This window comes from Salmo trutta, chromosome 20 (genome assembly GCF_901001165.1).
Source record: "Salmo trutta chromosome 20, fSalTru1.1, whole genome shotgun sequence".
Lineage (NCBI taxonomy): Eukaryota > Metazoa > Chordata > Actinopteri > Salmoniformes > Salmonidae > Salmo > Salmo trutta.
In genome coordinates this window covers 7549821-7576744 of record NC_042976.1, presented here as the reverse complement: position 1 = coordinate 7576744, position 26924 = coordinate 7549821, and the positions used below count along the sequence as shown (strand labels likewise).

Below are 26924 nucleotides of genomic sequence, written 5' to 3'. Positions count from 1 at the left end.
TTAGAGCTGTCTGGATATTAGAGAGCGAGAAGAGCATTAGAGCTGTCTGGATATTAGAGAGAGAGAAGAGCATTAGAGCTGTCTGGATATTAGAGAGAGAGAAGAGCATTAGAGCTGTCTGGATATTAGAGAGAGAGAAGAGCATTAGAGCTGTCTGGATATTAGAGAGCGAGAAGAGCATTAGAGCTGTCTGGATATTAGAGAGAGAAGAGCATTAGAGCTGTCTGGATATTAGAGAGATAAGATCATTAGAGCTGTCTGGATATTAGAGAGAGAAGAGCATTAGAGCTGTCTGGATATTAGAGAGAGAAGAGCATTAGAGCTGTCTGGATATTAGAGAGAGGAGAGCATTAGAGCTGTCTGGATATTAGAGAGAGAGAAGAGCATTAGAGCTGTCTGGATATTAGAGAGAGAAGAACACTAGAGCTGTCTGGATATTAGAGAGAGAGAAGAGCATTAGAGCTGTCTGGATATTAGAGAGAGAGAAGAGCATTAGAGTTGTCTGGATAGAGAGAGAAGAACATTAGAGCTGTCTGGATATTAGAGAGAGAGAGAAGAGCATTAGAGCTGTCTGGATATTAGAGAGAGAAGAGCATTAGAGCTGTCTGGATATTAGAGAGAGGAGAGCATTAGAGCTGTCTGGATATTAGAGAGAGAGAAGAGCATTAGAGCTGTCTGGATATTAGAGAGAGAGAAGAGCATTAGAGCTGTCTGGATATTAGAGAGAGAGAAGAGCATTAGAGCTGTCTGGATATTAGAGAGAGAGAGAAGAACATTAGAGCTGCCTGGATATTAGAGAGAGAAGAGCGTTAGAGCTGTCTGGATATTAGAGAGAGAGAAGAGCATTAGAGCTGTCTGGATATTAGAGAGAGAGAAGAGCATTAGAGCTGTCTGGATATTAGAGACATGAAACATGCTGCAGATATTTATGGATTTAATTTAACTTCTTCAGTTAACTCTCTTTCTCTTCAACAGGGGTGGTGTCCAACAGCCCTCATCTCTCCGCCTTCTCCGTTAACTCCCAGGGCGTTGTCAACGGTCAGAAGCCGGTCGAACTCTGTGGTCACAGTCCGGACGTTCGGCAGCCCTCTCCCCTCACCAGTCCCTTGCTCAATGACGCTGGCAGTGTGCGCACCGACGATGAAGACGAGGTTCGGAGGAAGGTTTGTGGTCCAGAGAGGGCCCAATTTAACAGGATTACAGCTAGAAAGGCATTGATGTGCAAGTTGCTGTGTGGGCCTCATTGTGGTTTTAAATCTCCAATTACCATCACCAGCTTCAAAGAGGCCCCAGTCACATACAGTAGTACCTAAAATAGCAGAGGACCGAGATTCCCTGGCCTAAAAAACTCTCCACAGGGACGAGTGCTGTGTACCCTGTACCGAGTCTCATGTAACTGGGCTACCTGTCTAACACTGGAATTTATTATTCAAAATGTGAAAAATGACCCATGACACAGTCTACAGCTTACTGTGTTAGTAGTGTTGTCTCTGCACAGTTAAAAGAGTCTGTCCTCTTTCCTTCACAGAGGTTCCCTACCGACAAGGCCTACTTTATCGCCAAGGAGCTGCTGACCACAGAGAGGACCTATCTGAAGGACTTGGAGGTGGTGACTGTGGTAAGGACCCATCACCAGATTATTCTGCTCTCTCGATCTCTCATATATATATATATATACACAGTGGGGAGAACAAGTATTTGATACACTGCCGATTTTGCAGGTTTTCCTACTTACAAAGCATGTAGAGGTCTGTAATTTTTATCATAGGTACACTTCAACTGTGAGAGACGGAATCTAAAACAAAACTCCAGAAAATCACATTGTATGATTTTTAAGTAATTCATTTGCATTTTATTGCATGACATAAGTATTTGATACATCAGAAAAGCAGAACTTAATATTTGGTACAGAAACCTTTGTTTGCAATTACAGAGATCATACGTTTCCTGTAGTTCTTGACCAGGTTTGCACACACTGCAGCAGGGATTTTGGCCCACTCCTCCATACAGACCTTCTCCAGATCCTTCAGGTTTCGGGGCTGTCGCTGGGCAATACGGACTTTCAGCTCCCTCCAAAGATTTTCTATTGGGTTCAGGTCTGGAGACTGGCTAGGCCACTCCAGGACCTTGAGATGCTTCTTACGGAGCCACTCCTTAGTTGCCCTGGCTGTGTGTCGGGTCGTTGTCATGCTGGAAGACCCAGCCACGACTCATCTTCAATGCTCTTACTGAGGGAAGGAGGTTGTTGGCCAAGATCTCGCAATACATGGCCCCATCCATCCTCCCCTCAATACGGTGCAGTCGTCCTGTCCCCTTTGCAGAAAAGCATCCCCAAAGAATGATGTTTCCACCTCCATGCTTCATGGTTGGGATGGTGTTCTTGGGGTTGTACTCATCCTTCTTCTTCCTCCAAACACAGCGAGTGGAGTTTAGACCAAAAAGCTCTATTTTTGTCTCATCAGACCACATGACCTTCTCCCATTCCTCCTCTGGATCATCCAGATGGTCATTGGCAAACTTCAGACGGGCCTGGATATGCGCTGGCTTGAGCAGGGGGACCTTGCGTGCGCTGCAGGATTTTAATCCATGACGGCGTAGTGTGTTACTAATGGTTTTCTTTGAGACTGTGGTTCCAGCTCTCTTCAGGTCATTGACCAGGTCCTGCCGTGTAGTTCTGGGCTGATCCCTCACCTTCCTCATGATCATTGATGCCCCATGAGGTGAGATCTTGCATGGAGCCCCAGACCGAGGGTGATTGACCGTCATCTTGAACTCCTTCCATTTTCTAATAATTGCGCCAACAGTTGTTGCCTTCTCACCAAGCTGCTTGCCTATTGTCCTGTAGCCTATCCCAGCCTTGTGCAGGTCTACAATTGTATCCCTGATGTCCTTACACAGCTCTCTGGTCTTGGCCATTGTAGAGAGGTTGGAGTCTGTTTGACTGAGTGTGTGGACAGGTGTCTTTTATACAGGTAACGAGTTCAAACAGGTGCAGTTAATACAGGTAATGAGTGGAGAACAGGAGGGCTTAAAGAAAAACTAACAGGTCTGTGAGAGCCGGAATTCTTACTGGTTGGTAGGTGATCAAATACTTATGTCATGCAATAAAATGCAAATGAATTACTTAAAAATCATACAATGTGATTTTCTGGATTTTTGTTTAAGATTCCGTCTCTCACAGTTGAAGTGTACCTCTGATAAAAATTACAGACCTCTACATGCTTTGTAAGTAGGACAACCTGCAAAATCGGCAGTGTATCAAATACTTGTTCTCCCCACTGTATATATATATATATATATATATATATATATATATATATACAGTTAAAGTCAGAAGTTTACATACACCTTAGCTAAATACATTTCAACTCAGTTTTTCACAATTCCTGACATTTAATCCTAGTAACAATTCCCTGTCTTAGGTCAGTAAGGATCACCATTTTATTTTAAGAATGTGAAATGTCAGAATAATAGTAGAGAGAATGATTTATTTCAGCTTTTATTTCTTTCATCACATTCCCAGTGGGTCAGAAGTTTACATACACTCAATTAGTATTTGGTAGCATTGCCTTTAAATTGTTGAATTTGGGTCAAACGTTTCGGGTAGCCTTCCACAAGCTTCCCACAATAAGTTGGGTGAATTTTGGCCCATTCCTCCTGACAGAGCTGGTGTAACTGAGTCAGGTGTGTAGGCCTCCTTGCTCGCACACGCCTTTTCAGTGCTGCCCACATATTTTCTATAGGATTGAGGTCAGGGCTTTGTGATGGCCACTCCAATACCTTGACTTTGTGTCCTTAATATGCTTGGGCTCATTGTCCATTTGTAAGACCCATTTGCGACCAAGCTTTAAATTCCTGACTGATGTCTTGAGATATTTCTTCAAATAGCCACATAATTTTCCTCCCTCATGATGCCATCTATTTTGTGAAGACCCTCCTGCAGCAAAGCAACCCCACAACATGATGCTGCCACCCCCGTTCTTCACGGTTGGGATGGTGTTCTTCGGCTTGCAATCCTCACTGTAAGGGGTGCGTAACTGGTGGCATTGAAGTCAGACGCAGGAGAGCAGAACTGGGTAATAACCGGAGCAGTTTAATTATCAAAACCAACGGCATCCAGAAATAACAAAATATGGGTACAAAACCCGTCACGCACCAGTCACAATGTGCACAAGCACTTACAACAAACAATTTCACACACAGACATGAGGGGAACAGAGGGTTAAATACACGACAAGTAATGAGGGAAATGTGAACCAGGTGTGTGGGAAAACAAGACAAAACAAATGGAAAATGAAAGGTGGATTGGCGATGGCTAGAAGACCAGTGACGTCGACCGCTGAACGCCGCCCGAACAAGGAGAGGGACCGACTTCGGCGGAAGTCGTGACAGTACCCCCCTGAGCCGCGTGCCGACACCGGCCTCGGGGACGACCCGGAGGGTGAGGTGCAGGGCAATCCGGACGGAGATGGTGGAACTCCCGCAGCATTGAAGGGTCCAACACGTCCTCCACCGGAACCCAGCATCTCTCCTCCCTCCCACTCCATGAGGTACTGAAGGCCCCTCGCCCGACGCCTCAAATCCAGTATGGAGCGGACGAAATACACCGGGGCACGATGTCCAGAGGGGGCGGAGGAGCCTCCCGCACCTCAGACTTCTGGAGCGGGCCAGCCACCACCGGCCTGAGGAGAGACACATGGAACAAGGGGTTAATACGGTAATCGGGCGGAAGTTGTAACCTGTAACTAACCTCGTTCAGTCGGGTCGAGAGCCAGAACCGGTCCCCCGGCGCGAACACCGGAGCCTCACTGTGGTGACGGTCTGCGCTGGTTTTCTGGTGCAGCACGGCCCGCTGAAGGTGAACATGAGCGGCGTCCCATGTCTCCTCCGCGCGCCTGAACCAGTCGTCCACCTCGATCTGATTCTGATGCCAAGGCGCCAGAACCGGCTGGTACCCCAGTACGCACTGGAAGAAGGAGAGGTTAGTGGAGGAGTGGCAGAGCGAGTTCTGGGCCATCTCTGCCCAGGACACGAACGCCGCCCACTCCCCCGACCGGTCCTGGCAATAAGACCTCAGAAACCTACCCACATCCTGGTTAACTCTCTCCACCTGCCCGTTACTCTCGGGGTGGAAACCCGAGGCAAAGCTGATCGAGACCCCCAAACGTTCCATGAACGCCCTCCAGACCCTCGACGTGAACTGGGGACCCCAATCAGACACTATATCCTCAGGCACCCCGTAGTGCCAGAAGACGTGCGTAAACAAGGCCTCCGCAGTCTGTAGGGTTGTAGGGAGACCAGGCAGAGGAAGGAGACGGCAGGACTTAGAGAAATGATCCACAACAACCAGGATCGTGGTGTTTCCCTGTGATGGGGGGAGATTGGTCAGGAAATCGATCGACAGGTGTGACCATGGCCGTTGTGGAACGGGTAAGGGGTGTAGCTTACCTCTGGGCAGGTGCCTAGGAGCCTTACACTGGGCACACACCGAGCAGGAGGAAACATAAACCCTCACGTCCTTAGCCAAAGTGGGCCACCAGTACTTCCCACTCAGCCGATGCCTGGATGACCAGAGGAGCGTGACGTGTGGGCCCAATAGATTAGCCAGTCACGGACAGCAGATGGAACGTACAGACACCCAGCGGGACACTGGAGGGGAGCGGGCTCTGCACGCAACGCCTGCTCAATGTCCACGTCCAGCTCCCACACTACCGGCGCCACCAGGCAGGAGGCGGGGAGTATGGGCTGGGATCCATGGGCTGCTCCTCTGTGTCATACAGCCGGGACAGTGCGTCTGCCTTCACGTTCTGGGAACCTGGTCTGTAAGAAAGGGTGAAAACAAAACGGGTGAATAACATGGACCACCTTGCCTGGTGAGGGTTCAGTCTCCTCGCTGCCCGGATGTACTCCAGATTTCGGTGGTCAGTCCAGATGAGAAAAGGGTGTTTAGCCCCCTCAAGCCAATGTCTCCACGCCTTCAAATCTTTGACGACAGCCAACAGCTCCCGGCCCCCCACGTCATAGTTTCGCTCCGCCGGGCTGAGCTTCCTCGAGAAGAAGGCACAGGGGCGGAGCTTCAGTGGCGTACCCGAGTGCTGAGAGAATACGGCTCCTATCCCAGCCTCAGACGCGTCCACCTCCACTATGAATGCCAAAGAGGGATCCGGATGTGCCAGCACGGGAGCCGAGGCAAACAGAGCCCTCAGGTGACCAAAAGCCCTGTCCGCCTCAGCCGACCACTGCAAACGTACCGGTCCCCCCTTCAGCAGTGAGGTAATGGGAGCCGCTACCTGACCAAAACCCCGGATAAACCTCCGGTAGTAGTTGGCGAATCCTAGAATCCGCTGCACGTCCTTTACCATGGTGGGAGTCGGCCAATTACGCACGGCTGAAATGCGGTCACTCTCCATCTCCACCCCTGAAGTGGAAATGCGGTACCCTAGGAAGGTACCGCATCTCTCTGTTTATATGGACTGCAGCTCTTCCCTCTCTGTTTATATGGACTGCAGCTCTTCCCTCTCTGTTTATATGGACTGCAGCTCTTCTCTCTCTGTTTATATGGACTGCAGCTCTTCCCTCTCTGTTTATATGGACTGCAGCTCTTCCCTCTCTGTTTATATGGACTGCAGCTCTTCTCTCTGTGTTTATATGGACTGCAGCTCTTCTCTCTCTGTTTATATGGACTGCAGCTCTTCCCTCTCTCTTTATATGGACTGCAGCTCTTCCCTCTCTGTTTATATGGACTGCAGCTCTTCCCTCTCTGTTTATATGGACTGCAGCTCTTCCCTCTCTGTTTATATGGACTGCAGCTCTTCCCTCTCTGTTTATATGGACTGCAGCTCTTCTCTCTCTGTTTATATGGACTGCAGCTCTTCTCTCTCTGTTTATATGGACTGCAGCTCTTCTCTCTGTGTTTATATGGACTGCAGCTCTTCTCTCTCTGTTTATATGGACTGCAGCTCTTCTCTCTCTGTTTATATGGACTGCAGCTCTTCCCTCTCTGTTTATATGGACTGCAGCTCTTCCCTCTCTCTTTATATGGACTGCAGCTCTTCTCTCTCTGTTTATATGGACTGCAGCTCTTCTCTCTCTGTTTATATGGACTGCAGCTCTTCCCTCTCTGTTTATATGGACTGCAGCTCTTCCCTCTCTGTTTATATGGACTGCAGCTCTTCTCTCTCTGTTTATATGGACTGCAGCTCTTCTCTCTCTGTTTATATGGACTGCAGCTCTTCTCTCTCTGTTTATATGGACTGCAGCTCTTCCCTCTCTGTTTATATGGACTGCAGCTCTTCCCTCTCTGTTTATATGGACTGCAGCTCTTCCCTCTCTGTTTATATGGACTGCAGCTCTTCTCTCTCTGTTTATATGGACTGCAGCTCTTCTCTCTGTGTTTATATGGACTGCAGCTCTTCTCTCTCTGTTTATATGGACTGCAGCTCTTCCCTCTCTGTTTATATGGACTGCAGCTCTTCTCTCTCTGTTTATATGGACTGCAGCTCTTCCCTCTCTGTTTATATGGACTGCAGCTCTTCTCTCTCTGTTTATATGGACTGCAGCTCTTCCCTCTCTGTTTATATGGACTGCAGCTCTTCTCTCTCTGTTTATATGGACTGCAGCTCTTCCCTCTCTGTTTATATGGACTGCAGCTCTTCTCTCTCTGTTTATATGGACTGCAGCTCTTCTCTCTCTGTTTATATGGACTGCAGCTCTTCTCTCTGTGTTTATATGGACTGCAGCTCTTCTCTCTCTGTTTATATGGACTGCAGCTCTTCTCTCTCTGTTTATATGGACTGCAGCTCTTCCCTCTCTGTTTATATGGACTGCAGCTCTTCCCTCTCTCTTTATATGGACTGCAGCTCTTCTCTCTCTGTTTATATGGACTGCAGCTCTTCTCTCTCTGTTTATATGGACTGCAGCTCTTCCCTCTCTGTTTATATGGACTGCAGCTCTTCCCTCTCTGTTTATATGGACTGCAGCTCTTCTCTCTCTGTTTATATGGACTGCAGCTCTTCTCTCTCTGTTTATATGGACTGCAGCTCTTCTCTCTCTGTTTATATGGACTGCAGCTCTTCCCTCTCTGTTTATATGGACTGCAGCTCTTCCCTCTCTGTTTATATGGACTGCAGCTCTTCCCTCTCTGTTTATATGGACTGCAGCTCTTCTCTCTCTGTTTATATGGACTGCAGCTCTTCTCTCTGTGTTTATATGGACTGCAGCTCTTCTCTCTCTGTTTATATGGACTGCAGCTCTTCCCTCTCTGTTTATATGGACTGCAGCTCTTCTCTCTCTGTTTATATGGACTGCAGCTCTTCCCTCTCTGTTTATATGGACTGCAGCTCTTCTCTCTCTGTTTATATGGACTGCAGCTCTTCCCTCTCTGTTTATATGGACTGCAGCTCTTCTCTCTCTGTTTATATGGACTGCAGCTCTTCCCTCTCTGTTTATATGGACTGCAGCTCTTCCCTCTCTGTTTATATGGACTGCAGCTCTTCCCTCTCTGTTTATATGGACTGCAGCTCTTCTCTCTCTGTTTATATGGACTGCAGCTCTTCTCTCTCTGTTTATATGGACTGCAGCTCTTCTCTCTCTGTTTATATGGACTGCAGCTCTTCCCTCTCTGTTTATATGGACTGCAGCTCTTCCCTCTCTGTTTATATGGACTGCAGCTCTTCCCTTTCTGTTTATATGGACTGCAGCTCTTCTCTCTCTGTTTATATGGACTGCAGCTCTTCTCTCTGTGTTTATATGGACTGCAGCTCTTCTCTCTCTGTTTATATGGACTGCAGCTCTTCCCTCTCTGTTTATATGGACTGCAGCTCTTCTCTCTCTGTTTATATGGACTGCAGCTCTTCCCTCTCTCTTTATATCGACTGCAGCTCTTCCCTCTCTGTTTATATGGACTGCAGCTCTTCCCTCTCTGTTTATATGGACTGCAGCTCTTCCCTCTCTGTTTATATGGACTGCAGCTCTTCCCTCTCTGTTTATATGGACTGCAGCTCTTCTCTCTCTGTTTATATGGACTGCAGCTCTTCTCTCTCTGTTTATATGGACTGCAGCTCTTCTCTCTGTGTTTATATGGACTGCAGCTCTTCTCTCTCTGTTTATATGGACTGCAGCTCTTCCCTCTCTGTTTATATGGACTGCAGCTCTTCCCTCTCTCTTTATATGGACTGCAGCTCTTCTCTCTCTGTTTATATGGACTGCAGCTCTTCTCTCTCTGTTTATATGGACTGCAGCTCTTCCCTCTCTGTTTATATGGACTGCAGCTCTTCCCTCTCTGTTTATATGGACTGCAGCTCTTCTCTCTCTGTTTATATGGACTGCAGCTCTTCTCTCTCTGTTATATGGACTGCAGCTCTTCTCTCTCTGTTTATATGGACTGCAGCTCTTCCCTCTCTGTTTATATGGACTGCAGCTCTTCCCTCTCTGTTTATATGGACTGCAGCTCTTCCCTCTCTGTTTATATGGACTGCAGCTCTTCTCTCTCTGTTTATATGGACTGCAGCTCTTCTCTCTGTGTTTATATGGACTGCAGCTCTTCTCTCTCTGTTTATATGGACTGCAGCTCTTCCCTCTCTGTTTATATGGACTGCAGCTCTTCTCTCTCTGTTTATATGGACTGCAGCTCTTCCCTCTCTGTTTATATGGACTGCAGCTCTTCTCTCTCTGTTTATATGGACTGCAGCTCTTCCCTCTCTGTTTATATGGACTGCAGCTCTTCTCTCTCTGTTTATATGGACTGCAGCTCTTCCCTCTCTGTTTATATGGACTGCAGCTCTTCTCTCTCTGTTTATATGGACTGCAGCTCTTCTCTCTCTGTTTATATGGACTGCAGCTCTTCTCTCTGTGTTTATATGGACTGCAGCTCTTCTCTCTCTGTTTATATGGACTGCAGCTCTTCTCTCTCTGTTTATATGGACTGCAGCTCTTCCCTCTCTGTTTATATGGACTGCAGCTCTTCCCTCTCTCTTTATATGGACTGCAGCTCTTCTCTCTCTGTTTATATGGACTGCAGCTCTTCTCTCTCTGTTTATATGGACTGCAGCTCTTCCCTCTCTGTTTATATGGACTGCAGCTCTTCCCTCTCTGTTTATATGGACTGCAGCTCTTCTCTCTCAGTTTATATGGACTGCAGCTCTTCTCTCTCTGTTTATATGGACTGCAGCTCTTCTCTCTCTGTTTATATGGACTGCAGCTCTTCCCTCTCTGTTTATATGGACTGCAGCTCTTCCCTCTCTGTTTATATGGACTGCAGCTCTTCCCTCTCTGTTTATATGGACTGCAGCTCTTCTCTCTCTGTTTATATGGACTGCAGCTCTTCTCTCTGTGTTTATATGGACTGCAGCTCTTCTCTCTCTGTTATATGGACTGCAGCTCTTCCCTCTCTGTTTATATGGACTGCAGCTCTTCTCTCTCTGTTTATATGGACTGCAGCTCTTCCCTCTCTGTTTATATGGACTGCAGCTCTTCTCTCTCTGTTTATATGGACTGCAGCTCTTCCCTCTCTGTTTATATGGACTGCAGCTCTTCTCTCTCTGTTTATATGGACTGCAGCTCTTCCCTCTCTGTTTATATGGACTGCAGCTCTTCCCTCTCTGTTTATATGGACTGCAGCTCTTCCCTCTCTGTTTATATGGACTGCAGCTCTTCTCTCTCTGTTTATATGGACTGCAGCTCTTCTCTCTCTGTTTATATGGACTGCAGCTCTTCTCTCTCTGTTTATATGGACTGCAGCTCTTCCCTCTCTGTTTATATGGACTGCAGCTCTTCCCTCTCTGTTTATATGGACTGCAGCTCTTCCCTCTCTGTTTATATGGACTGCAGCTCTTCTCTTCTCTCTCTGTTTATATGGACTGCAGCTCTTCTCTCTGTGTTTATATGGACTGCAGCTCTTCTCTCTCTGTTTATATGGACTGCAGCTCTTCCCTCTCTGTTTATATGGACTGCAGCTCTTCTCTCTCTGTTTATATGGACTGCAGCTCTTCCCTCTCTGTTTATATGGACTGCAGCTCTTCTCTCTCTGTTTATATGGACTGCAGCTCTTCCCTCTCTGTTTATATGGACTGCAGCTCTTCTCTCTCTGTTTATATGGACTGCAGCTCTTCCCTCTCTGTTTATATGGACTGCAGTTCTTCCCTCTCTGTTTATATGGACTGCAGCTCTTCTCTCTCTGTTTATATGGACTGCAGCTCTTCTCTCTGTGTTTATATGGACTGCAGCTCTTCTCTCTCTGTTTATATGGACTGCAGCTCTTCCCTCTCTGTTTATATGGACTGCAGCTCTTCTCTCTCTGTTTATATGGACTGCAGCTCTTCCCTCTCTGTTTATATGGACTGCAGCTCTTCTCTCTCTGTTTATATGGACTGCAGCTCTTCCCTCTCTGTTTATATGGACTGCAGCTCTTCTCTCTCTGTTTATATGGACTGCAGCTCTTCCCTCTCTGTTTATATGGACTGCAGCTCTTCCCTCTCTGTTTATATGGACTGCAGCTCTTCCCTCTCTGTTTATATGGACTGCAGCTCTTCTCTCTCTGTTTATATGGACTGCAGCTCTTCTCTCTCTGTTTATATGGACTGCAGCTCTTCTCTCTCTGTTTATATGGACTGCAGCTCTTCCCTCTCTGTTTATATGGACTGCAGCTCTTCTCTCTCTGTTTATATGGACTGCAGCTCTTCTCTCTCTGTTTATATGGACTGCAGCTCTTCCCTCTCTGTTTATATGGACTGCAGCTCTTCCCTCTCTGTTTATATGGACTGCAGCTCTTCCCTCTCTGTTTATATGGACTGCAGCTCTTCCCTCTCTGTTTATATGGACTGCAGCTCTTCCCTCTCTGTTTATATGGACTCTGTTTATATGGACTGCAGCTCTTCTCTCTGTGTTTATATGGACTGCAGCTCTTCTCTCTCTGTTTATATGGACTGCAGCTCTTCCCTCTCTGTTTATATGGACTGCAGCTCTTCTCTCTCTGTTTATATGGACTGCAGCTCTTCCCTCTCTGTTTATATGGACTGCAGCTCTTCTCTCTCTGTTTATATGGACTGCAGCTCTTCCCTCTCTGTTTATATGGACTGCAGCTCTTCTCTCTCTGTTTATATGGACTGCAGCTCTTCTCTCTCTGTTTATATGGACTGCAGCTCTTCTCTCTGTGTTTATATGGACTGCAGCTCTTCTCTCTCTGTTTATATGGACTGCAGCTCATCCCTCTCTGTTTATATGGACTGCAGCTCTTCTCTCTCTGTTTATATGGACTGCAGCTCTTCCCTCTCTGTTTATATGGACTGCAGCTCTTCTCTCTCTGTTTATATGGACTGCAGCTCTTCCCTCTCTGTTTATATGGACTGCAGCTCTTCTCTCTCTGTTTATATGGACTGCAGCTCTTCTCTCTCTGTTTATATGGACTGCAGCTCTTCCCTCTCTGTTTATATGGACTGCAGCTTTTCTCATATTTTCTGATATTCAGAGAAACCTCATAAATAGTTGTGTTGGCTGCTCTACTCTTTCTTTCTCACCCTTTCTGTTCTCTTTGTCTCACTTCTCTCTCTCATCTATATTCTCTCTCTTTCTCTCTCATCTATATTCTCTCTCTTTCTCTCTCATCTATATTCTCTCTCCCTTTTTCTCCTTCTCTTGGCTGGTGTTGTATTGTACCTTCCCCCTCCAGCATCACCCTGCAGTAGTGTACCTTCCCCCTCCAGCATCACCCTGCAGTACTGTACCTTCCCCCTGCAGCATCACCCTGCAGTACTGTACCTTCCCCCTCCAGCATCACCCTGCAGTACTGTACCTTCCCCCTCCTGCAACATCCTGCAGTACTGTACCTCCTCCCTCCTCCAGTACCGAACCTCCCCCCTCCTGCAGTACCTCTCCTCTCCTGCAGTACCGAACCTCCCCCCTCATGCAGAACCTCCCCCCTCATGCACTACCTCTCCTCTACTGTAGTACCGAACCTCCTCCCTCCTGCAGTACCGAACCTCCCCCTCCTGCAGTACCTCTCCTCTCCTGCAGTACCGAACCTCCCCCCTCATGCAGAACCTCCCCCCTCATGCACTACCCCTCCTCTCCTGCAGTACCGAACCTCCACCCTCCTGCAGTACCGAACCTCCCCCCTCATGCAGAACCTGTCCTCTCCTGCAGTACCGAACCTCCCTCATGCAGTACCGAACCTCCCTCATGCAGTACCGAACCTCCCTCATGCAGTACCGAACCTCCCTCATGCAGTACCGAACGTCCTCCCTCATGCAGTATCTCTCCTCCCTCATGCAGTACCTCTCCTCCCTCATGCAGTACCTCTCCTCTCATGCAGTACCTCTCCTCCTCCGTCATGCAGTACCTCTCCTCCCTCATGCAGTACCTCTCCTCCCTCATGCAGTACCTCTCCTCCTCCCTCATGCAGTACCTCTCCTCCCTCATGCAGTACCTCTCCTCCTCCCTCATGCAGTACCTCTCCTCCCTCATGCAGTACCTCTCCTCCCTCATGCAGTACCTCTCCTCCCTCATGTAGTACCGAACCTCCCTCATGCAGTACCGAACCTCCTCCCTCATGTAGTACCGAACCTCCTCCCTCATGTAGTACCGAACCTCCCTCATGCAGTACCACTCCTCCCTCCTGCAGTACCTCACCTCCCTCATGCAGTACCTCTCCTCCCTCATGCAGTACCTCTCCTCCTCCCTCATGCAGTACAGAACCTCTCCTGCAGTACCTCTCCTCTCCTGCAGTACCGTACCTCCTCCTAACCCCTCTCTCCAACCTATATACATTTACATGTTAGTAATGTAGCAGACGCTCTTATACAGAGCCACTTACAGTTAGTGCATCTATCTTCAGATAGCCAAATGGCACCCTATTCCCTACATAGTGCACTATTTCAGGTCACACTTCATTAGGATAGTCCGGATTGTCCATCTGTAGATGCTCCAGATGTTCTACAGATGGACATACTATCAACAAACTATCTGTTGATAATCGACTGCTTGCTAAGGTTACGGTTAGGGTTTGGTTTAGAATAAGGGTAAGGGTTAAGTTTAGGGTTAGTAGATAGTTTAAATGTTACGGATAGTCTGTAGAGCATCTACAGATGGACTATCCAAATGACCTGAGTACAATGGGGACTATGTAGGGAATAGGGCTAAACCAAGCCCCCACCAGATAAACCAAGCCCCCACCAGATAAACCAAGCCCCCACCAGATAAACCAAGCCCCCAGCAGATTAACCAAGCCCCCAGCAGATAAACCAAGCCCCCAGCAGATAAACCAAGTCTGTTGCCTACCCTGTAGCTCAGTTGGTAGAGCATGGTGTTTGCAACACCAGGGTTGTGGGTTTGATTCCCACGGGGGGCCAGCACAGAAAAAAAAAAAATGTATGAAATGTATGCATTCACTACTGTAAGTCGCTCTGGATAAGAGCGTCTGCTAAATGACTAAAATGTAAATGTAAGTCCCCGCCAGATAAACCAAGCCCCCGCCAGATAAACCAAGTCCCCGCCAGATAAACCATGTCCCCGCCAGATAAACCAAGCCCCCGCCAGATAAACCAAGCCCCCGCCAGATAAACCAAGCCCCCGCCAGATAAACCAAACCCCCGCCAGATAAACCAAGCCCCCGCCAGATAAACCAAGCCCCCGCCAGATAAACCAAGCCCCACGCCAGATAAACCAAACCCCCGCCAGATAAACCAAGCCCCCAGCACCCTAAACCATGTCAGGCTAATCTGATCAGGTAGCCTGTCATGTAATGTTCCCCTTGGGCCGTGTCAGGAATGATGGGATATTGATTCCTCCATTCATCTCCAGGTCGTTAAAGGATTTGGTGGAAGTCATGAGAGCATAATGTGTTTGTTGCTAAACCACATCACAGAGGTATTTTGGCAGAAGCACGTCAGTCATGCAGATTGTAATGCAGTCCAAGCTCCTAGTCCACCAGAACCACTGTTTTTCACCTCATTAGACTGCACGTCCTCATTTGACTACTGGCAATTGACAACGTCACTATTTACACAATGAAGTGAGTGCACTGTGCTCTAATGCAGAACTTGATTTCTCTTTCTGTGTGTGTGTGTGTGTGTGTGTGTGTGTGTGTGTGTGTCATCCCAGTCTTTTCAGGACTCGGTGGGTAAAGACGAAGCCATGCCGGACTCCCTGAAGAGCACCATCTTCACCAACTTTGACCCTCTGTACAAGTTCCAGTCCGGCTTCCTCAGAGAGGTTGAGCAGAGGCTGGCTTTATGGTGAGATGGCACGTCACTGGAGAATTACAATCCATCAGCGTCACAATCACCCACAATGATAAATGTATTTTGTAGTTCAGGCTATTTTCTCTCAAAATGTCGCTCCAAATAGCCTCGTTTTTTTTTGCGTAAGACCCTCTTGGAATAAGAACACAGTTTGTAGCGTGGTTTGGTTTGGGGTTTCATTGATCCTGGGTATTGACATTCATTCTGGGAGGCCTCATCACAGAGACACACACACCTCCTGTGGAGCTGGGGTTTCTATGGCAACAGTCGCGCTGCATCAAGCCACTTCTTCTCCTCCTAGTCCTGTGGGTTATTCCACTGTCTGCTCCTCTTAATGATATGGTCCCTACGTCAGAGCCCCGACTGGCAGACTGTCACGACTACAGACATCGTACTGTCCAGCCTTATTACAAGACTAAACCACAGAGCCAGAGACAGACCTCCAAGGAAGACATGACTGTGTTTTCACTCAAAACATGGCCGACATCTGGCCCAAAGGCAAACGAGCTGACCAACTACGGAGCACAGATACATGCCATCTACTTTTCATATGTGACGTACAGTTGACTTATGTTAGCCCTCTCTTGATCCGAGATTAAAGAGCTGGTAGTGGGATGTGTGAGTGGATAGGGGTTGCATCTCAAAGGAACGACATTCAGAACGTCCTCTCTCGGTTTTCTATTACCCTCCCCATAATGTATTGGTTGATATTTTGAATGAAAGAGTATTGAGAATGATGTCAGTTCACATGGTGCTGAGTCAACTGAAATTCATGCTCAAGAGAGACACCTGCTGGTGGTGTTCAGCAGTGCAGGTAAATTCATGCTCAAGAGAGACACCTGCTGGTGGCGTTCAGTGGTGCAGGTAAATTCATGCTCAAGAGAGACACCTGCTGGTGGTGTTCAGCAGTGCAGGTAAAGGTTAACCATTTGATTGGAATTCCCTTGCATGATTGTTTACATGAATATGAAATATGACTTTAAGTGCTTAAAATACACACACACACACACACACTAGCACTAAACTGTTCCAGAGAAATAAACATACTGTTTTATTTTAGGGAAGGGTGCTCCAATGCCCACATCAAAGGAGACTACCAGCGCATCGGGGATGTCATGCTAAAGCACCTACAGGGACTAAAGGTGTGGGCTCCTCTTTCACATTTTTATTGCACTTGTTATGTACTTCACTGTGTATCTGCACCACTCCTCTATGAACAAATATATGCTGCCTTGTGTAAAGCCTGCCTGTAGCTCTACCCTGCTCCAGGGGACTGCTCTGTGGCTGATCCTACCCTGCTCCAGGGGACTGACTGCTCTGTGGCTGACCCTATGCTGCTCCTAGCCTGTCGTATGTGTGTGATATGGTCGTACAAATATGTTCGTTCTACTCTACTTTGTTCTACTCTATTCTACTCTATTCTACTCTACTATATTCTATTCTACTCTATTCTACTCTACTCTACTCTACTCTACTCTACTCTATTCTACTCTACTATATTCTATTCTACTCTATTCTAATCTATTCTACTCTACTCTACTCTATTCTACTCTATTCTACTCTATTCTACTCTACTCTACTCTACTCTATTCTACTCTACTATATTCTATTCTACTCTATTCTACTCTATTCTACTCTATTCTACTCTATTCTACTCTATTCTATTCTACTTTATTATATTCTACTTTATTATATTCTACTCTATTCTACTCTATTCTACTCTATTCTACTCTATTCTGCTCTATTCTATTCTACTCTACTTTATTATATTCTACTCTATTCTATTCTACTCTACTTTATTATATTCTGCTCTATTCTACTCTATTCTGCTCTATTCTATTCTACTCTACTTTATTATATTCTACTCTATTCTATTCTACTCTACTTTATTATATTCTACTCTATTCTACTCCATTCTATTCTACTTTATTCTACTCTATTCTATTCTACTTTATTCTACTCTATTCTATTCTACTCTATTCTGCTCTATTCTACTCTACTTTATTATATTCTGCTCTATTCTACTCTATTCTACTCTACTTTATTATATTCTACTCTATTCTGCTCTATTCTACTCTACTTTATTATATTCTACTCTATTCTACTCTATTCTACTCTACTTTATTATATTCTACTCTATTCTACTCTATTCTACTCTATTCTACTCTATTCTACTCTACTTTATTATATTCTACTCTATTCTGCTCTATTCTACTCTACTTTATTATATTCTACTCTATTCTGCTCTATTCTACTCTACTCTAATATATAATTTTCTAGCCACTGACAGCCCACCTCCAGAAGCACTCGGAGGCCCTGGTGGAGCTGGAGAAGGCGTGCCGGGGCTCCCGGCGGCTGGAGGTGCTGGTCCGGGACTTTGAGCTGCAGAAGGTGTGCTACATCCCCCTCAACGTGTTCATCCTTCGGCCCCTGCACCGCCTCATGCATTACAAGCAGATCCTGGAGCGCCTCTGCAAACACTACCCCCCCGCACATGTGGACTTCAGGGACTGCAGAGGTAACTGTTACTGTTCTGTACACAGTCAGAACTATCAGACTGAAGCAGGCTATCTAGGCTATCTGGTGCAGTTGAGGGCCTCATTTTGCAGTTGAGGGCTTTCTGGTGCAGTTGAGGGCCTCCTGGTGTATTTGAGGTCTATGACATCATAAATGAGTGTTGTTTCTAATTGAATGGCCTCTCCTCTAGCTGCACTGGCAGACGTGTCAGAGGTGGTGTCCCAGCTCCATGGAAGCATGATCAAGATGGAGAACTTCCAGAAGCTGCTGGAGCTTATGAAGGATTTGATTGGCATCGACAATCTAGTCACTCCAGGGAGGGTGAGTTCAAGGAGAGACTGGACTCCATCCCAATTGGGACCCTATTCCCTATATAGTGCACTACTTTTGACCAGGGCCTTATTCAAAAGTAGTGCACTATGTAGGGAATATCCCCATATCAACAGTTTGCAGAAGCTAGTTTGAAGGACTCCTTTTGTTTTGTCAGTCGTTTTATGTCTTTCTGAGTTGTTGTCTTTCTCTGAGACTTGACTTGAGATGTTGTGATTGGGATGTTGTGTTTGATTTGGGATTTTGGGATTGACGTAAGATGTTGTGATTTGTGTTTTTTCAGGAGTTCCTCAGGTTAGGCTGTCTCAGCAAGCTGTCTGGAAAAGGCCTCCAGCAACGAATGTTTTTCCTGGTAATCTCTGCAATTTATCTAAGATTGTCATTTTGAATGAGTTATTAAACAGATTATTCAGTGATCTCACAACATAGACAGTTATGACAAGTAGAGCTCTATGTCTAACCTCCCCAGTATGAATGGCTTTGTCCAAAATGCCTCAAAGACGACGGCTTCCTTACCTTTCCACACAGCTGTTTACTGTTCTTTCAGCCAGAGTCCCTCTTTGTTATTGTAGGGCATCTAATGAGACCAAGACTCATCTGAATCACGATTCATGTAAGAAACAGATTGAATGTAATCCAGTTGGATCAGGTGTATCCCTGACAGAGCTAATGTATTTACTGAGTCACAAACATTCACTCAATGTTCTTTTTGTGTCCGTGATTGAAGTCTCTGTTTTCTTGGTGACAGTTCAATGATGTTCTGTTGTATACGAGTCGAGGGATGACGGCAACGAACCAGTTCAAAGTGCACGGGCAGCTCCCTCTATATGGCATGACAGTACGTCTCTTTTCTTCCCCTCTCGTTACCCTCCCAGCCTTGTGCCCTGCCTTGGAGCACAGCACAGTAGAGCACAGTACAGTAGAGCACAGTAGAGTAGAGTACAGTACAGTAGAGTACAGTAGATTACAGTGGAACAAAGTAGAGTAGAGCCCAGTAGAGTAGAGCACAGTAGAGTACAGTAGAGTTCAGTACAGTAGAGTACAGTACAGTAGAGTACAGTAGAGTACAGTACAGTAGAACACAGTAGAGCACAGTAGAGTGAAGTAGAGCACATTAGAGTGAAGTAGAGCACAGTAGAGTAGAGCACAGTACAGTAGAGCACAGTACAGTAGAGTACAGTAGATTACAGTGGAACAAAGTAGAGTAGAGCCCAGTAGAGTAGAGCACAGTAGAGTTGAGCACAGTAGAGCACAGTAGAGCACAGTAGAGTGAAGTAGAGCACAGTAGAGTAGAGTAGAGCACAGTAGAGTAGAGTAGAGCACAGTAGAGTAGAGCACAGTAGAGTACAGTAGAGTTCAGTACAGTAGAGTACAGTACAGTAGAGTACAGTAGAGTACAGTACAGTAGAACACAGTAGAGCACAGTAGAGTGAAGTAGAGCACAGTAGAGTAGAGCACAGTACAGTAGAGCACAGTACAGTAGAGTACAGTAGATTACAGTGGAACAAAGTAGAGTAGAGCCCAGTAGAGTAGAGCACAGTAGAGTAGAGCACAGTAGAGTAGAGCACAGTAGAGTACAGTACAGTAGAGTTCAGTACAGTAGAGTACAGTAGAGTTGAGCACAGTAGAGTAGAGCACATTAGAGCACAGTAGAGTAGAGTAGAGTACAGTAGAGTGAAGTAGAGCACAGTAGAGTAGAGCACAGTAGAGTACAGTACAGTAGAGTTCAGCACGGTAGAGCACAGTACAGTAGAGTTCAGTACGGTAGAGCACAGTACAGTACAGTAGAGTTCAGTACAGTAGAGTTCAGTACAGTAGAGTTCAGTACAGTAAAGTACAGTAGAGTACAGTAGAGCACAGTAGAACACAGTAGAGTACAGTAGAGGGACAGTAGAGTAGAGCACAGTAGAGTAGAGCACAGTAGAGTTCAGTACGGTATAGTACAGTACAGTTCAGTACAGTAGAGTTCAGTACAGTAGAGCACAGTACAGTAGAGCACAGTAGAGTTCAGTACAGTAGAGCACAGTACAGTATAGTTCAGTACAGTAGAGTAGAGTACAGTAGAGCACAGTAGAGTAGAGTACAGTAGAACACAGTAGAGCACAGTAGAGTGAAGTAGAGTACAGTAGAGGGACAGTAGAGTACAGTACGGTAGAGTTCAGTACAGTACTGTAGAGTTCAGTACAGTACAGTAGAGTTCAGTACAGTAGAGCACAGTACAGTAGAGTAGAGTACAGTAAAGCACAGTAGAGTGAAGTAGAGCACAGTAGAGTAGAGTACAGTAGAGTACAGTACGGTAGAGCAGAGTACAGTACAGTAGAGTTCAGTACGGTAGAGCACAGTACAGTACAGTAGAGTTCAGTACAGTAGAGTACAGTAGAGTTCAGTACTGTAGAGTACAGTAGAGTACAGTAGAGCAGAGTACAGTAGAGTTCAGCACAGTAGAGTAGAGCACAGTAGAGTACAGTACAGTAGAGTTCAGTACAGTAGAGTACAGTAGAGTTGAGCACAGTAGAGTAGAGCACATTAGAGCACAGTAGAGTAGAGTAGAGTACAGTAGAGTGAAGTAGAGCACAGTAGAGTAGAGCACAGTAGAGTACAGTACAGTATAGTTCAGCACGGTAGAGCACAGTACAGTAGAGTTCAGTACGGTAGAGCACAGTACAGTAAAGTACAGTAGAGCACAGTAGAACACAGTAGAGTACAGTAGAGGGACAGTAGAGTAGAGCACAGTAGAGTAGAGCACAGTAGAGTTCAGTACGGTAGAGTACAGTACAGTTCAGTACAGTAGAGTTCAGTACAGTAGAGCACAGTAGAGTGAAGTAGAGCACAGTACAGTGAAGTAGAGTGAAGTAGAGCACAGTAGAGTAGAGTACAGTAGAGTACAGTACGGTAGAGCAGAGTACAGTACAGTAGAGTTCAGTACGGTAGAGCAAAGTACAGTACAGTAGAGTTCAGTACAGTAGAGTACAGTAGAGTTCAGTACTGTAGAGTACAGTAGAGTACAGTAGAGCAGAGTACAGTAGAGTTCAGCACAGTAGAGTAGAGCACATTAGAGCACAGTAGAGTTGAGTAGAGTAGAGTACAGTAGAGTTCAGTACAGTAGAGCACAGTTCAGTACAGTAGAGTTCAGTACAGTAGAGCAGAGTACATTACAGTAGAGTTCATTACAGTAGAGTAGAGGACAGTAGAGTACAGTAGAGGACAGTACAGTACAGTAGAGTACATTACAGTAAAGTTCAGTACATTAGAGTAGATTTCAGTAGAGCACATTAGAGCAGAGTACATTACAGTAGAGTTCAGTACAGTAGAGTACAGTAGAGTTCAGTACAGTACAGTAGAGAAGAGTACAGTAGAGTACATTACAGTAGAGCAGAGTACAGTACAGTAGAGTTCAGTACAGTAGAGTACAGTACAGTAGAGTTCAGTACAGTACAGTAGAATTCAGTACAGTAGAGCACAGTACAGTAGCGTAGAGTACAGTAGAGCACAGTAGAGCACAGTGCAGTAGATCACAGTAGAGTAGAGCACAGTAGAGTTCAGTACGGTAGAGTACAGTTCAGTACAGTAGAGCACAGTAGAGTGAAGTAGAGCACAGTAGAGTGAAGTAGAGCACAGTAGAGTAGAGTAGAGCACAGTAGAGTTCAGTACAGTAGAGCACAGTACAGTATAGTTCAGTATAGTAGAGTAGAGTACAGTAGAGCACAGTAGAGCACGGTAGAGTAGAGTACAGTAGAACACAGTAGAGCACAGTAGAGTGAAGTAGAGTACAGTAGAGGGACAGTAGAGTACAGTACGGTAGAGTTCAGTACAGTACTGTAGAGTTCAGTACAGTATAGTTCAGTACAGTACAGTAGAGTTCAGTACAGTACAGTAGAGCACAGTACAGTAGAGTAGAGTACAGTAAAGCACAGTAGAGCACAGTAGAGTGAAGTAGAGCACAGTAGAGTACAGTAGAGTACAGTACGGTAGAGCAGAGTACAGTACAGTAGAGTTCAGTACGGTAGAGCACAGTACAGTACAGTAGAGTTCAGTACAGTAGAGTACAGTAGAGTTCAGTACTGTAGAGTACAGTAGAGTACAGTAGAGCAGAGTACAGTAGAGTTCAGCACAGTAGAGTAGAGCACATTAGAGCACAGTAGAGTTGAGTAGAGTAGAGTACAGTAGAGTGAAGTAGAGCACAGTAGAGTAGAGCACAGTAGAGTAGAGTTCAGTACGGTAGAGCACAGTAGAGTGAAGTAGAGCACAGTAGAGTGAAGTAGAATACAGTAGAGTAGAGCACAGTAGAGTTCAGTACGGTAGAGCAGAGTACAGTACAGTAGAGTTCAGTACAGTAGAGTACAGTACAGTAGAGTTCAGCACAGTAGAGTAGAGTACAGTAGAGCACAGTTCAGTACAGTAGAGCAGAGTACATTACAGTAGAGTACATTACAGTAGAGTACATTACAGTAAAGTTCAGTACATTAGAGTAGATTTCAGTAGAGCACATTAGAGCAGAGTACATTACAGTAGAGTTCAGTACAGTAGAGTTCAGTACAGTACAGTAGAGAATAGTACAGTAGAGTACATTACAGTAGAGCAGAGTACAGTACAGTAGAGTTCAGTACAGTAGAGTAGAGTACAGTAGAGCACAGTACAGTAGAGTTCAGTACGGTAGAGTTCAGTACAGTAGAGTTCAGTACAGTAGAGCACAGTACAGTAGATCACAGTAGAGCACAGTAGAGTGAAGTAGAGCACAGTAGAGTGAAGTAGAGCACAGTAGAGTGCAGTACAGTAGAGTTCAGTACGGTAGAGCACAGTACAGTAGAGTTCAGTACAGTAGAGTACATTACAGTAGAGTTCAGTACAGTAGAGTACATTAGAGCACAATACAGTAGAGTTCAGCACAGTAGAGTAGAGCACATTAGAACACCGTAGAGTTGAGTAGAGCACAGTACAGTAGAGCACAGTACAGTAGAGCACAGTACAGTAGATCACAGTAGAGCACAGTTGAGTGAAGTAGAGCACAGTAGAGTGAAGTAGAGCACAGTAGAGTAGAGCACAGTAGAGTACAGTAGAGTAGAGTATAGTACAGCAGAGTTCAGAACGGTAGAGCAGAGTACAGTACAGTAGAGTTCAGTACGGTAGAGCACAGTACAGTAGAGTTCAGTACAGTAGAGTACATTACAGTAGAGTTCAGTACAGTAGAGTACATTAGAGCACAATACAGTAGAGTTCAGCACAGTAGAGTATAGCACAGAGCACAGTAGAGTACAGTAGAGCACAGTACAGTAGAGCACAGTACAGTACAGTACATTACAGTAGAGTTCATTACAGTAAAGTTCAGTACAGTAGAGTAGATTTCAGTAGAGCACTTTAGAGCAGAGTACATTACAGTAGAGTTCAGTACAGTAGAGTACAGTACAGTAGAGTTCAGTACAGTATAGTACAGTAGAGTACAGTAGAGCAGAGTACAGTACAGTAGAGTAGAATTCAGTACAGTAGAATTCAGTACAGTAGAGTACAGTACAGTAGAGTACAGTAGAGCAGAGTACAGTACAGTATTGTACACTACAGTAGAGTTCATGTAGAGTTCATTACAGTAGAATTCAGTACAGTACAGTACAGTAGAGCACAGTAGAGTACAGTACAGTAGAGTACAGTGGAGCACAGTACAGTAGAACACAGTAGAGTACAGTAGTGTACAGTAGAGCACAGTAGAGCACAGTGGGGTACAGTAGAGCACAGTAATGTACAGTAGAGCACAGTACAGTAAAGTAGAGTTCAGTACAGTAGAGTAGAGTACAGTCGAGCACAGTAGAGTAGAGCACAGTAGAGCACCGTAGAGTACAGTACAGTAGAGCCCTGTAGAGTAGAGTAGAGCACAATAGAGTATAGTACAGTAGAGTTCAGTACAGTAGAGTTCAGTACAGTACAGTAGAGTACAGTACAGTAGAGTACAGTACAGTAGAGTAGAGTAGAGTAGAGTACAGTACAGTACAGTAGAGAAGAGTACAGTAGAGCACAGTACAGTACAGTAGAGAAGAGTACAGTAGAGCACAGTACAGTATAGTTCAGTACAGTAGAGTAGAGTACAGTAGAGCACAGTAGAGTAGAGAAGAGTAAAGTAGTGTTCCGTTCAGTAGAGCACAGTACAGTACAGTAGAGTTCAGTACTGTAGAGCACAGTAGAGTAGAGCACAGTAGAGTACAGTACAGTGCAGTAGAGCACAGTACAGTAGAGTTCAGTACAGTAGAGTACAGTAGAGCACAGTACAGTACATTAGAGTTCAGTACAGTAGAGGTCAGTAGAGTAGAGCACAGTACAGTAGAGCACAGTAGAGTACAGTACAGTAGAGTTCAGTACAGTAGAGTTCAGTACAGTACAGTAGAGCACAGTAGAGTTCAGTAGAGCACAATACAGTAGAGCACAGTACAGTAGAGTTCAGTACAGTAGATTTCAGTACAGTAGAGAAGAGGACAGTACAGTAGAGTAGATTTCAGTAGAGCACATTAGAGCAGAGTACATTACAGTAGAGTTCAGTACAGTAGAGTACAGTACAGTAGAGTTCAGTACAGTATAGTTCAGTAGAGTAGAGTTCAGTACAGTAGAGTAGAGTGCAGTAGAGCAGAGTACAGTACAGTATTGTACACTACAGTAGAGTTCATGTAGAGTTCATTACAGTAGAATTCAGTACAGTACAGTACAGTAGAGCACAGTAGAGTACAGTACAGTAGAGTACAGTGGAGCACAGTACAGTAGAACACAGTAGAGTACAGTAGTGTACAGTAGAGCACAGTAGAGCACAGTGGGGTACAGTAGAGCACAGTAATGTACAGTAGAGCACAGTACAGTAAAGTAGAGTTCAGTACAGTAGAGTAGAGTACAGTCGAGCACAGTAGAGTAGAGCACAGTAGAGTACAGTACAGTAGAGCCCCGTAGAGTAGAGTAGAGCACAATAGAGTAAAGTACAGTAGAGTTCAGTACAGTAGAGTTCAGTACAGTACAGTAGAGTACAGTACAGTAGAGTACAGTAGAGCACAGTACAGTACAGTAGAGAAGAGTACAGTTGAGCACAGTAGAGCACAGTACAGTACAGTAGAGAAGAGTACAGTAGAGCACAGTACAGTATAGTTCAGTACAGTAGAGAAGAGTACAGTAGAGCACAGTAGAGTAGAGAAGAGTAAAGTAGTGTTCCGTTCAGTAGAGTACAGTCAAGCACAGTACAGTACAGTAGAGTTCAGTACTGTAGAGCACAGTAGAGTAGAGCACAGTAGAGTACATTAGAGCACAGTACAGTGCAGTAGAGCACAGTACAGTAGAGTTCAGTACAGTAGAGTACAGTAGAGCACAGTACAGTACATTAGAGTTCAGTACAGTAGAGGTCAGTAGAGTAGAGCACAGCACAGTACAGCACAGTAGAGTTAAGTACAGTAGAGTTCAGTACAGTAGAGTTCAGTACAGTAGAGTTCAGTACAGTACAGTAGAGTTCAGTACAGTAGAGTTCAGTACAGTACAGTAGAGCACAGTAGAGTTCAGTAGAGCACAATACAGTAGAGCACAGTACAGTACAGTAGAGTAGATTACAGTAGAGTTCAGTAGAGTACAGTACAGTAGAGTTCAGTACAGTAGTGTAGAGTTCAGTAGAGTAGATTACAGTAGAGTTCAGTAGAGTAGAGCTCAGTACAGTAGATTTCAGTACAGTAGAGTAGAGTACAGTAGAGTTCAGTACAGTATAGTTCAGTAGAGTAGAGTTCAGTACAGTAGAGTAGAGTACAGTAGAGCAGAGTACAGTACAGTAGAGTAGAATTCAGTACAGTAGAATTCAGTACAGTAGAGTACAGTAGAGCAGAGTACAGTACAGTAGAGTACAGTACAGTATTGTACACTACAGTAGAGTTCATGTAGAGTTCATTACAGTAGAATTCAGTACAGTACAGTACAGTAGAGCACAGTAGAGTACAGTACAGTAGAGTACAGTGGAGCACAGTACAGTAGAACACAGTAGAGTACAGTAGTGTACAGTAGAGCACAGTAGAGCACAGTGGGGTACAGTAGAGCACAGTAATGTACAGTAGAGCACAGTACAGTAAAGTAGAGTTCAGTACAGTAGAGTAGAGTACAGTCGAGCACAGTAGAGTAGAGCACAGTAGAGCACCGTAGAGTACAGTACAGTAGAGCCCTGTAGAGTAGAGTAGAGCACAATAGAGTATAGTACAGTAGAGTTCAGTACAGCATAGTTCAGTACAGTACAGTAGAGTTCAGTTCAGTAGAGTTTTACAATACATTGGAGTTCAGTACAGTAGAGTTCAGTACAGTACAGTACAGTAGAGTACATTACAGTAGAGTACAGTAGAGTACAGTACAGTAGAGTAGAGTACAGTAGTGTACAGTACAGTAGAGAAGAGTACAGTTGAGCACAGTAGAGCACAGTACAGTACAGCAGAGAAGAGTACAGTAGAGCACAGTACAGTATAGTTCAGTACAGTAGAGTAGAGTACAGTAGAGCACAGTAGAGTAGAGAAGATTAAAGTAGTGTTCCGTTCAGTAGAGTACAGTCAAGCACAGTACAGTACAGTAGAGTTCAGTACTGTAGAGCACAGTAGAGTAGAGCACAGTAGAGTACATTAGAGCACAGTACAGTGCAGTAGAGCACAGTACATTAGAGTTCAGTACAGTAGAGGTCAGTAGAGTAGAGCACAGTACAGCACAGTACAGCACAGCACAGTACAGTACAGTAGAGTTCAGTACAGTAGAGTTCAGTACAGTACAGTAGAGCACAGTAGAGTTCAGTAGAGCACAATACAGTAGAGCACAGTACAGTAGAGAAGAGTACAGTAGAGTACAGTAGATCAGAGTACAGTA

The 26924-nt window shown here is 45.3% G+C and overlaps 1 protein-coding gene across 2 annotated transcripts in view; it reads left to right on the top strand.

The window, feature by feature from the left end:
- Positions 1 to 26924, top strand: part of LOC115155498 (FERM, ARHGEF and pleckstrin domain-containing protein 1) — a 132549-nt gene that overhangs the window by 95230 nt on the left and 10395 nt on the right. Inside the window, exons 14-21 of one of the 2 annotated variants that reach the window (XM_029702159.1) lie at positions 976 to 1151; positions 1529 to 1618; positions 15094 to 15227; positions 16294 to 16375; positions 17514 to 17751; positions 17941 to 18071; positions 18364 to 18432; positions 18829 to 18918. In XM_029702159.1, coding sequence (XP_029558019.1) covers positions 976 to 1151; positions 1529 to 1618; positions 15094 to 15227; positions 16294 to 16375; positions 17514 to 17751; positions 17941 to 18071; positions 18364 to 18432; positions 18829 to 18918 — 1010 coding nt within the window. Of the gene's footprint in view, positions 1 to 975; positions 1164 to 1528; positions 1619 to 15093; positions 15228 to 16293; positions 16376 to 17513; positions 17752 to 17940; positions 18072 to 18363; positions 18433 to 18828; positions 18919 to 26924 lie in introns of both variants that reach the window. The other variant, XM_029702158.1, reaches the window with a different exon arrangement.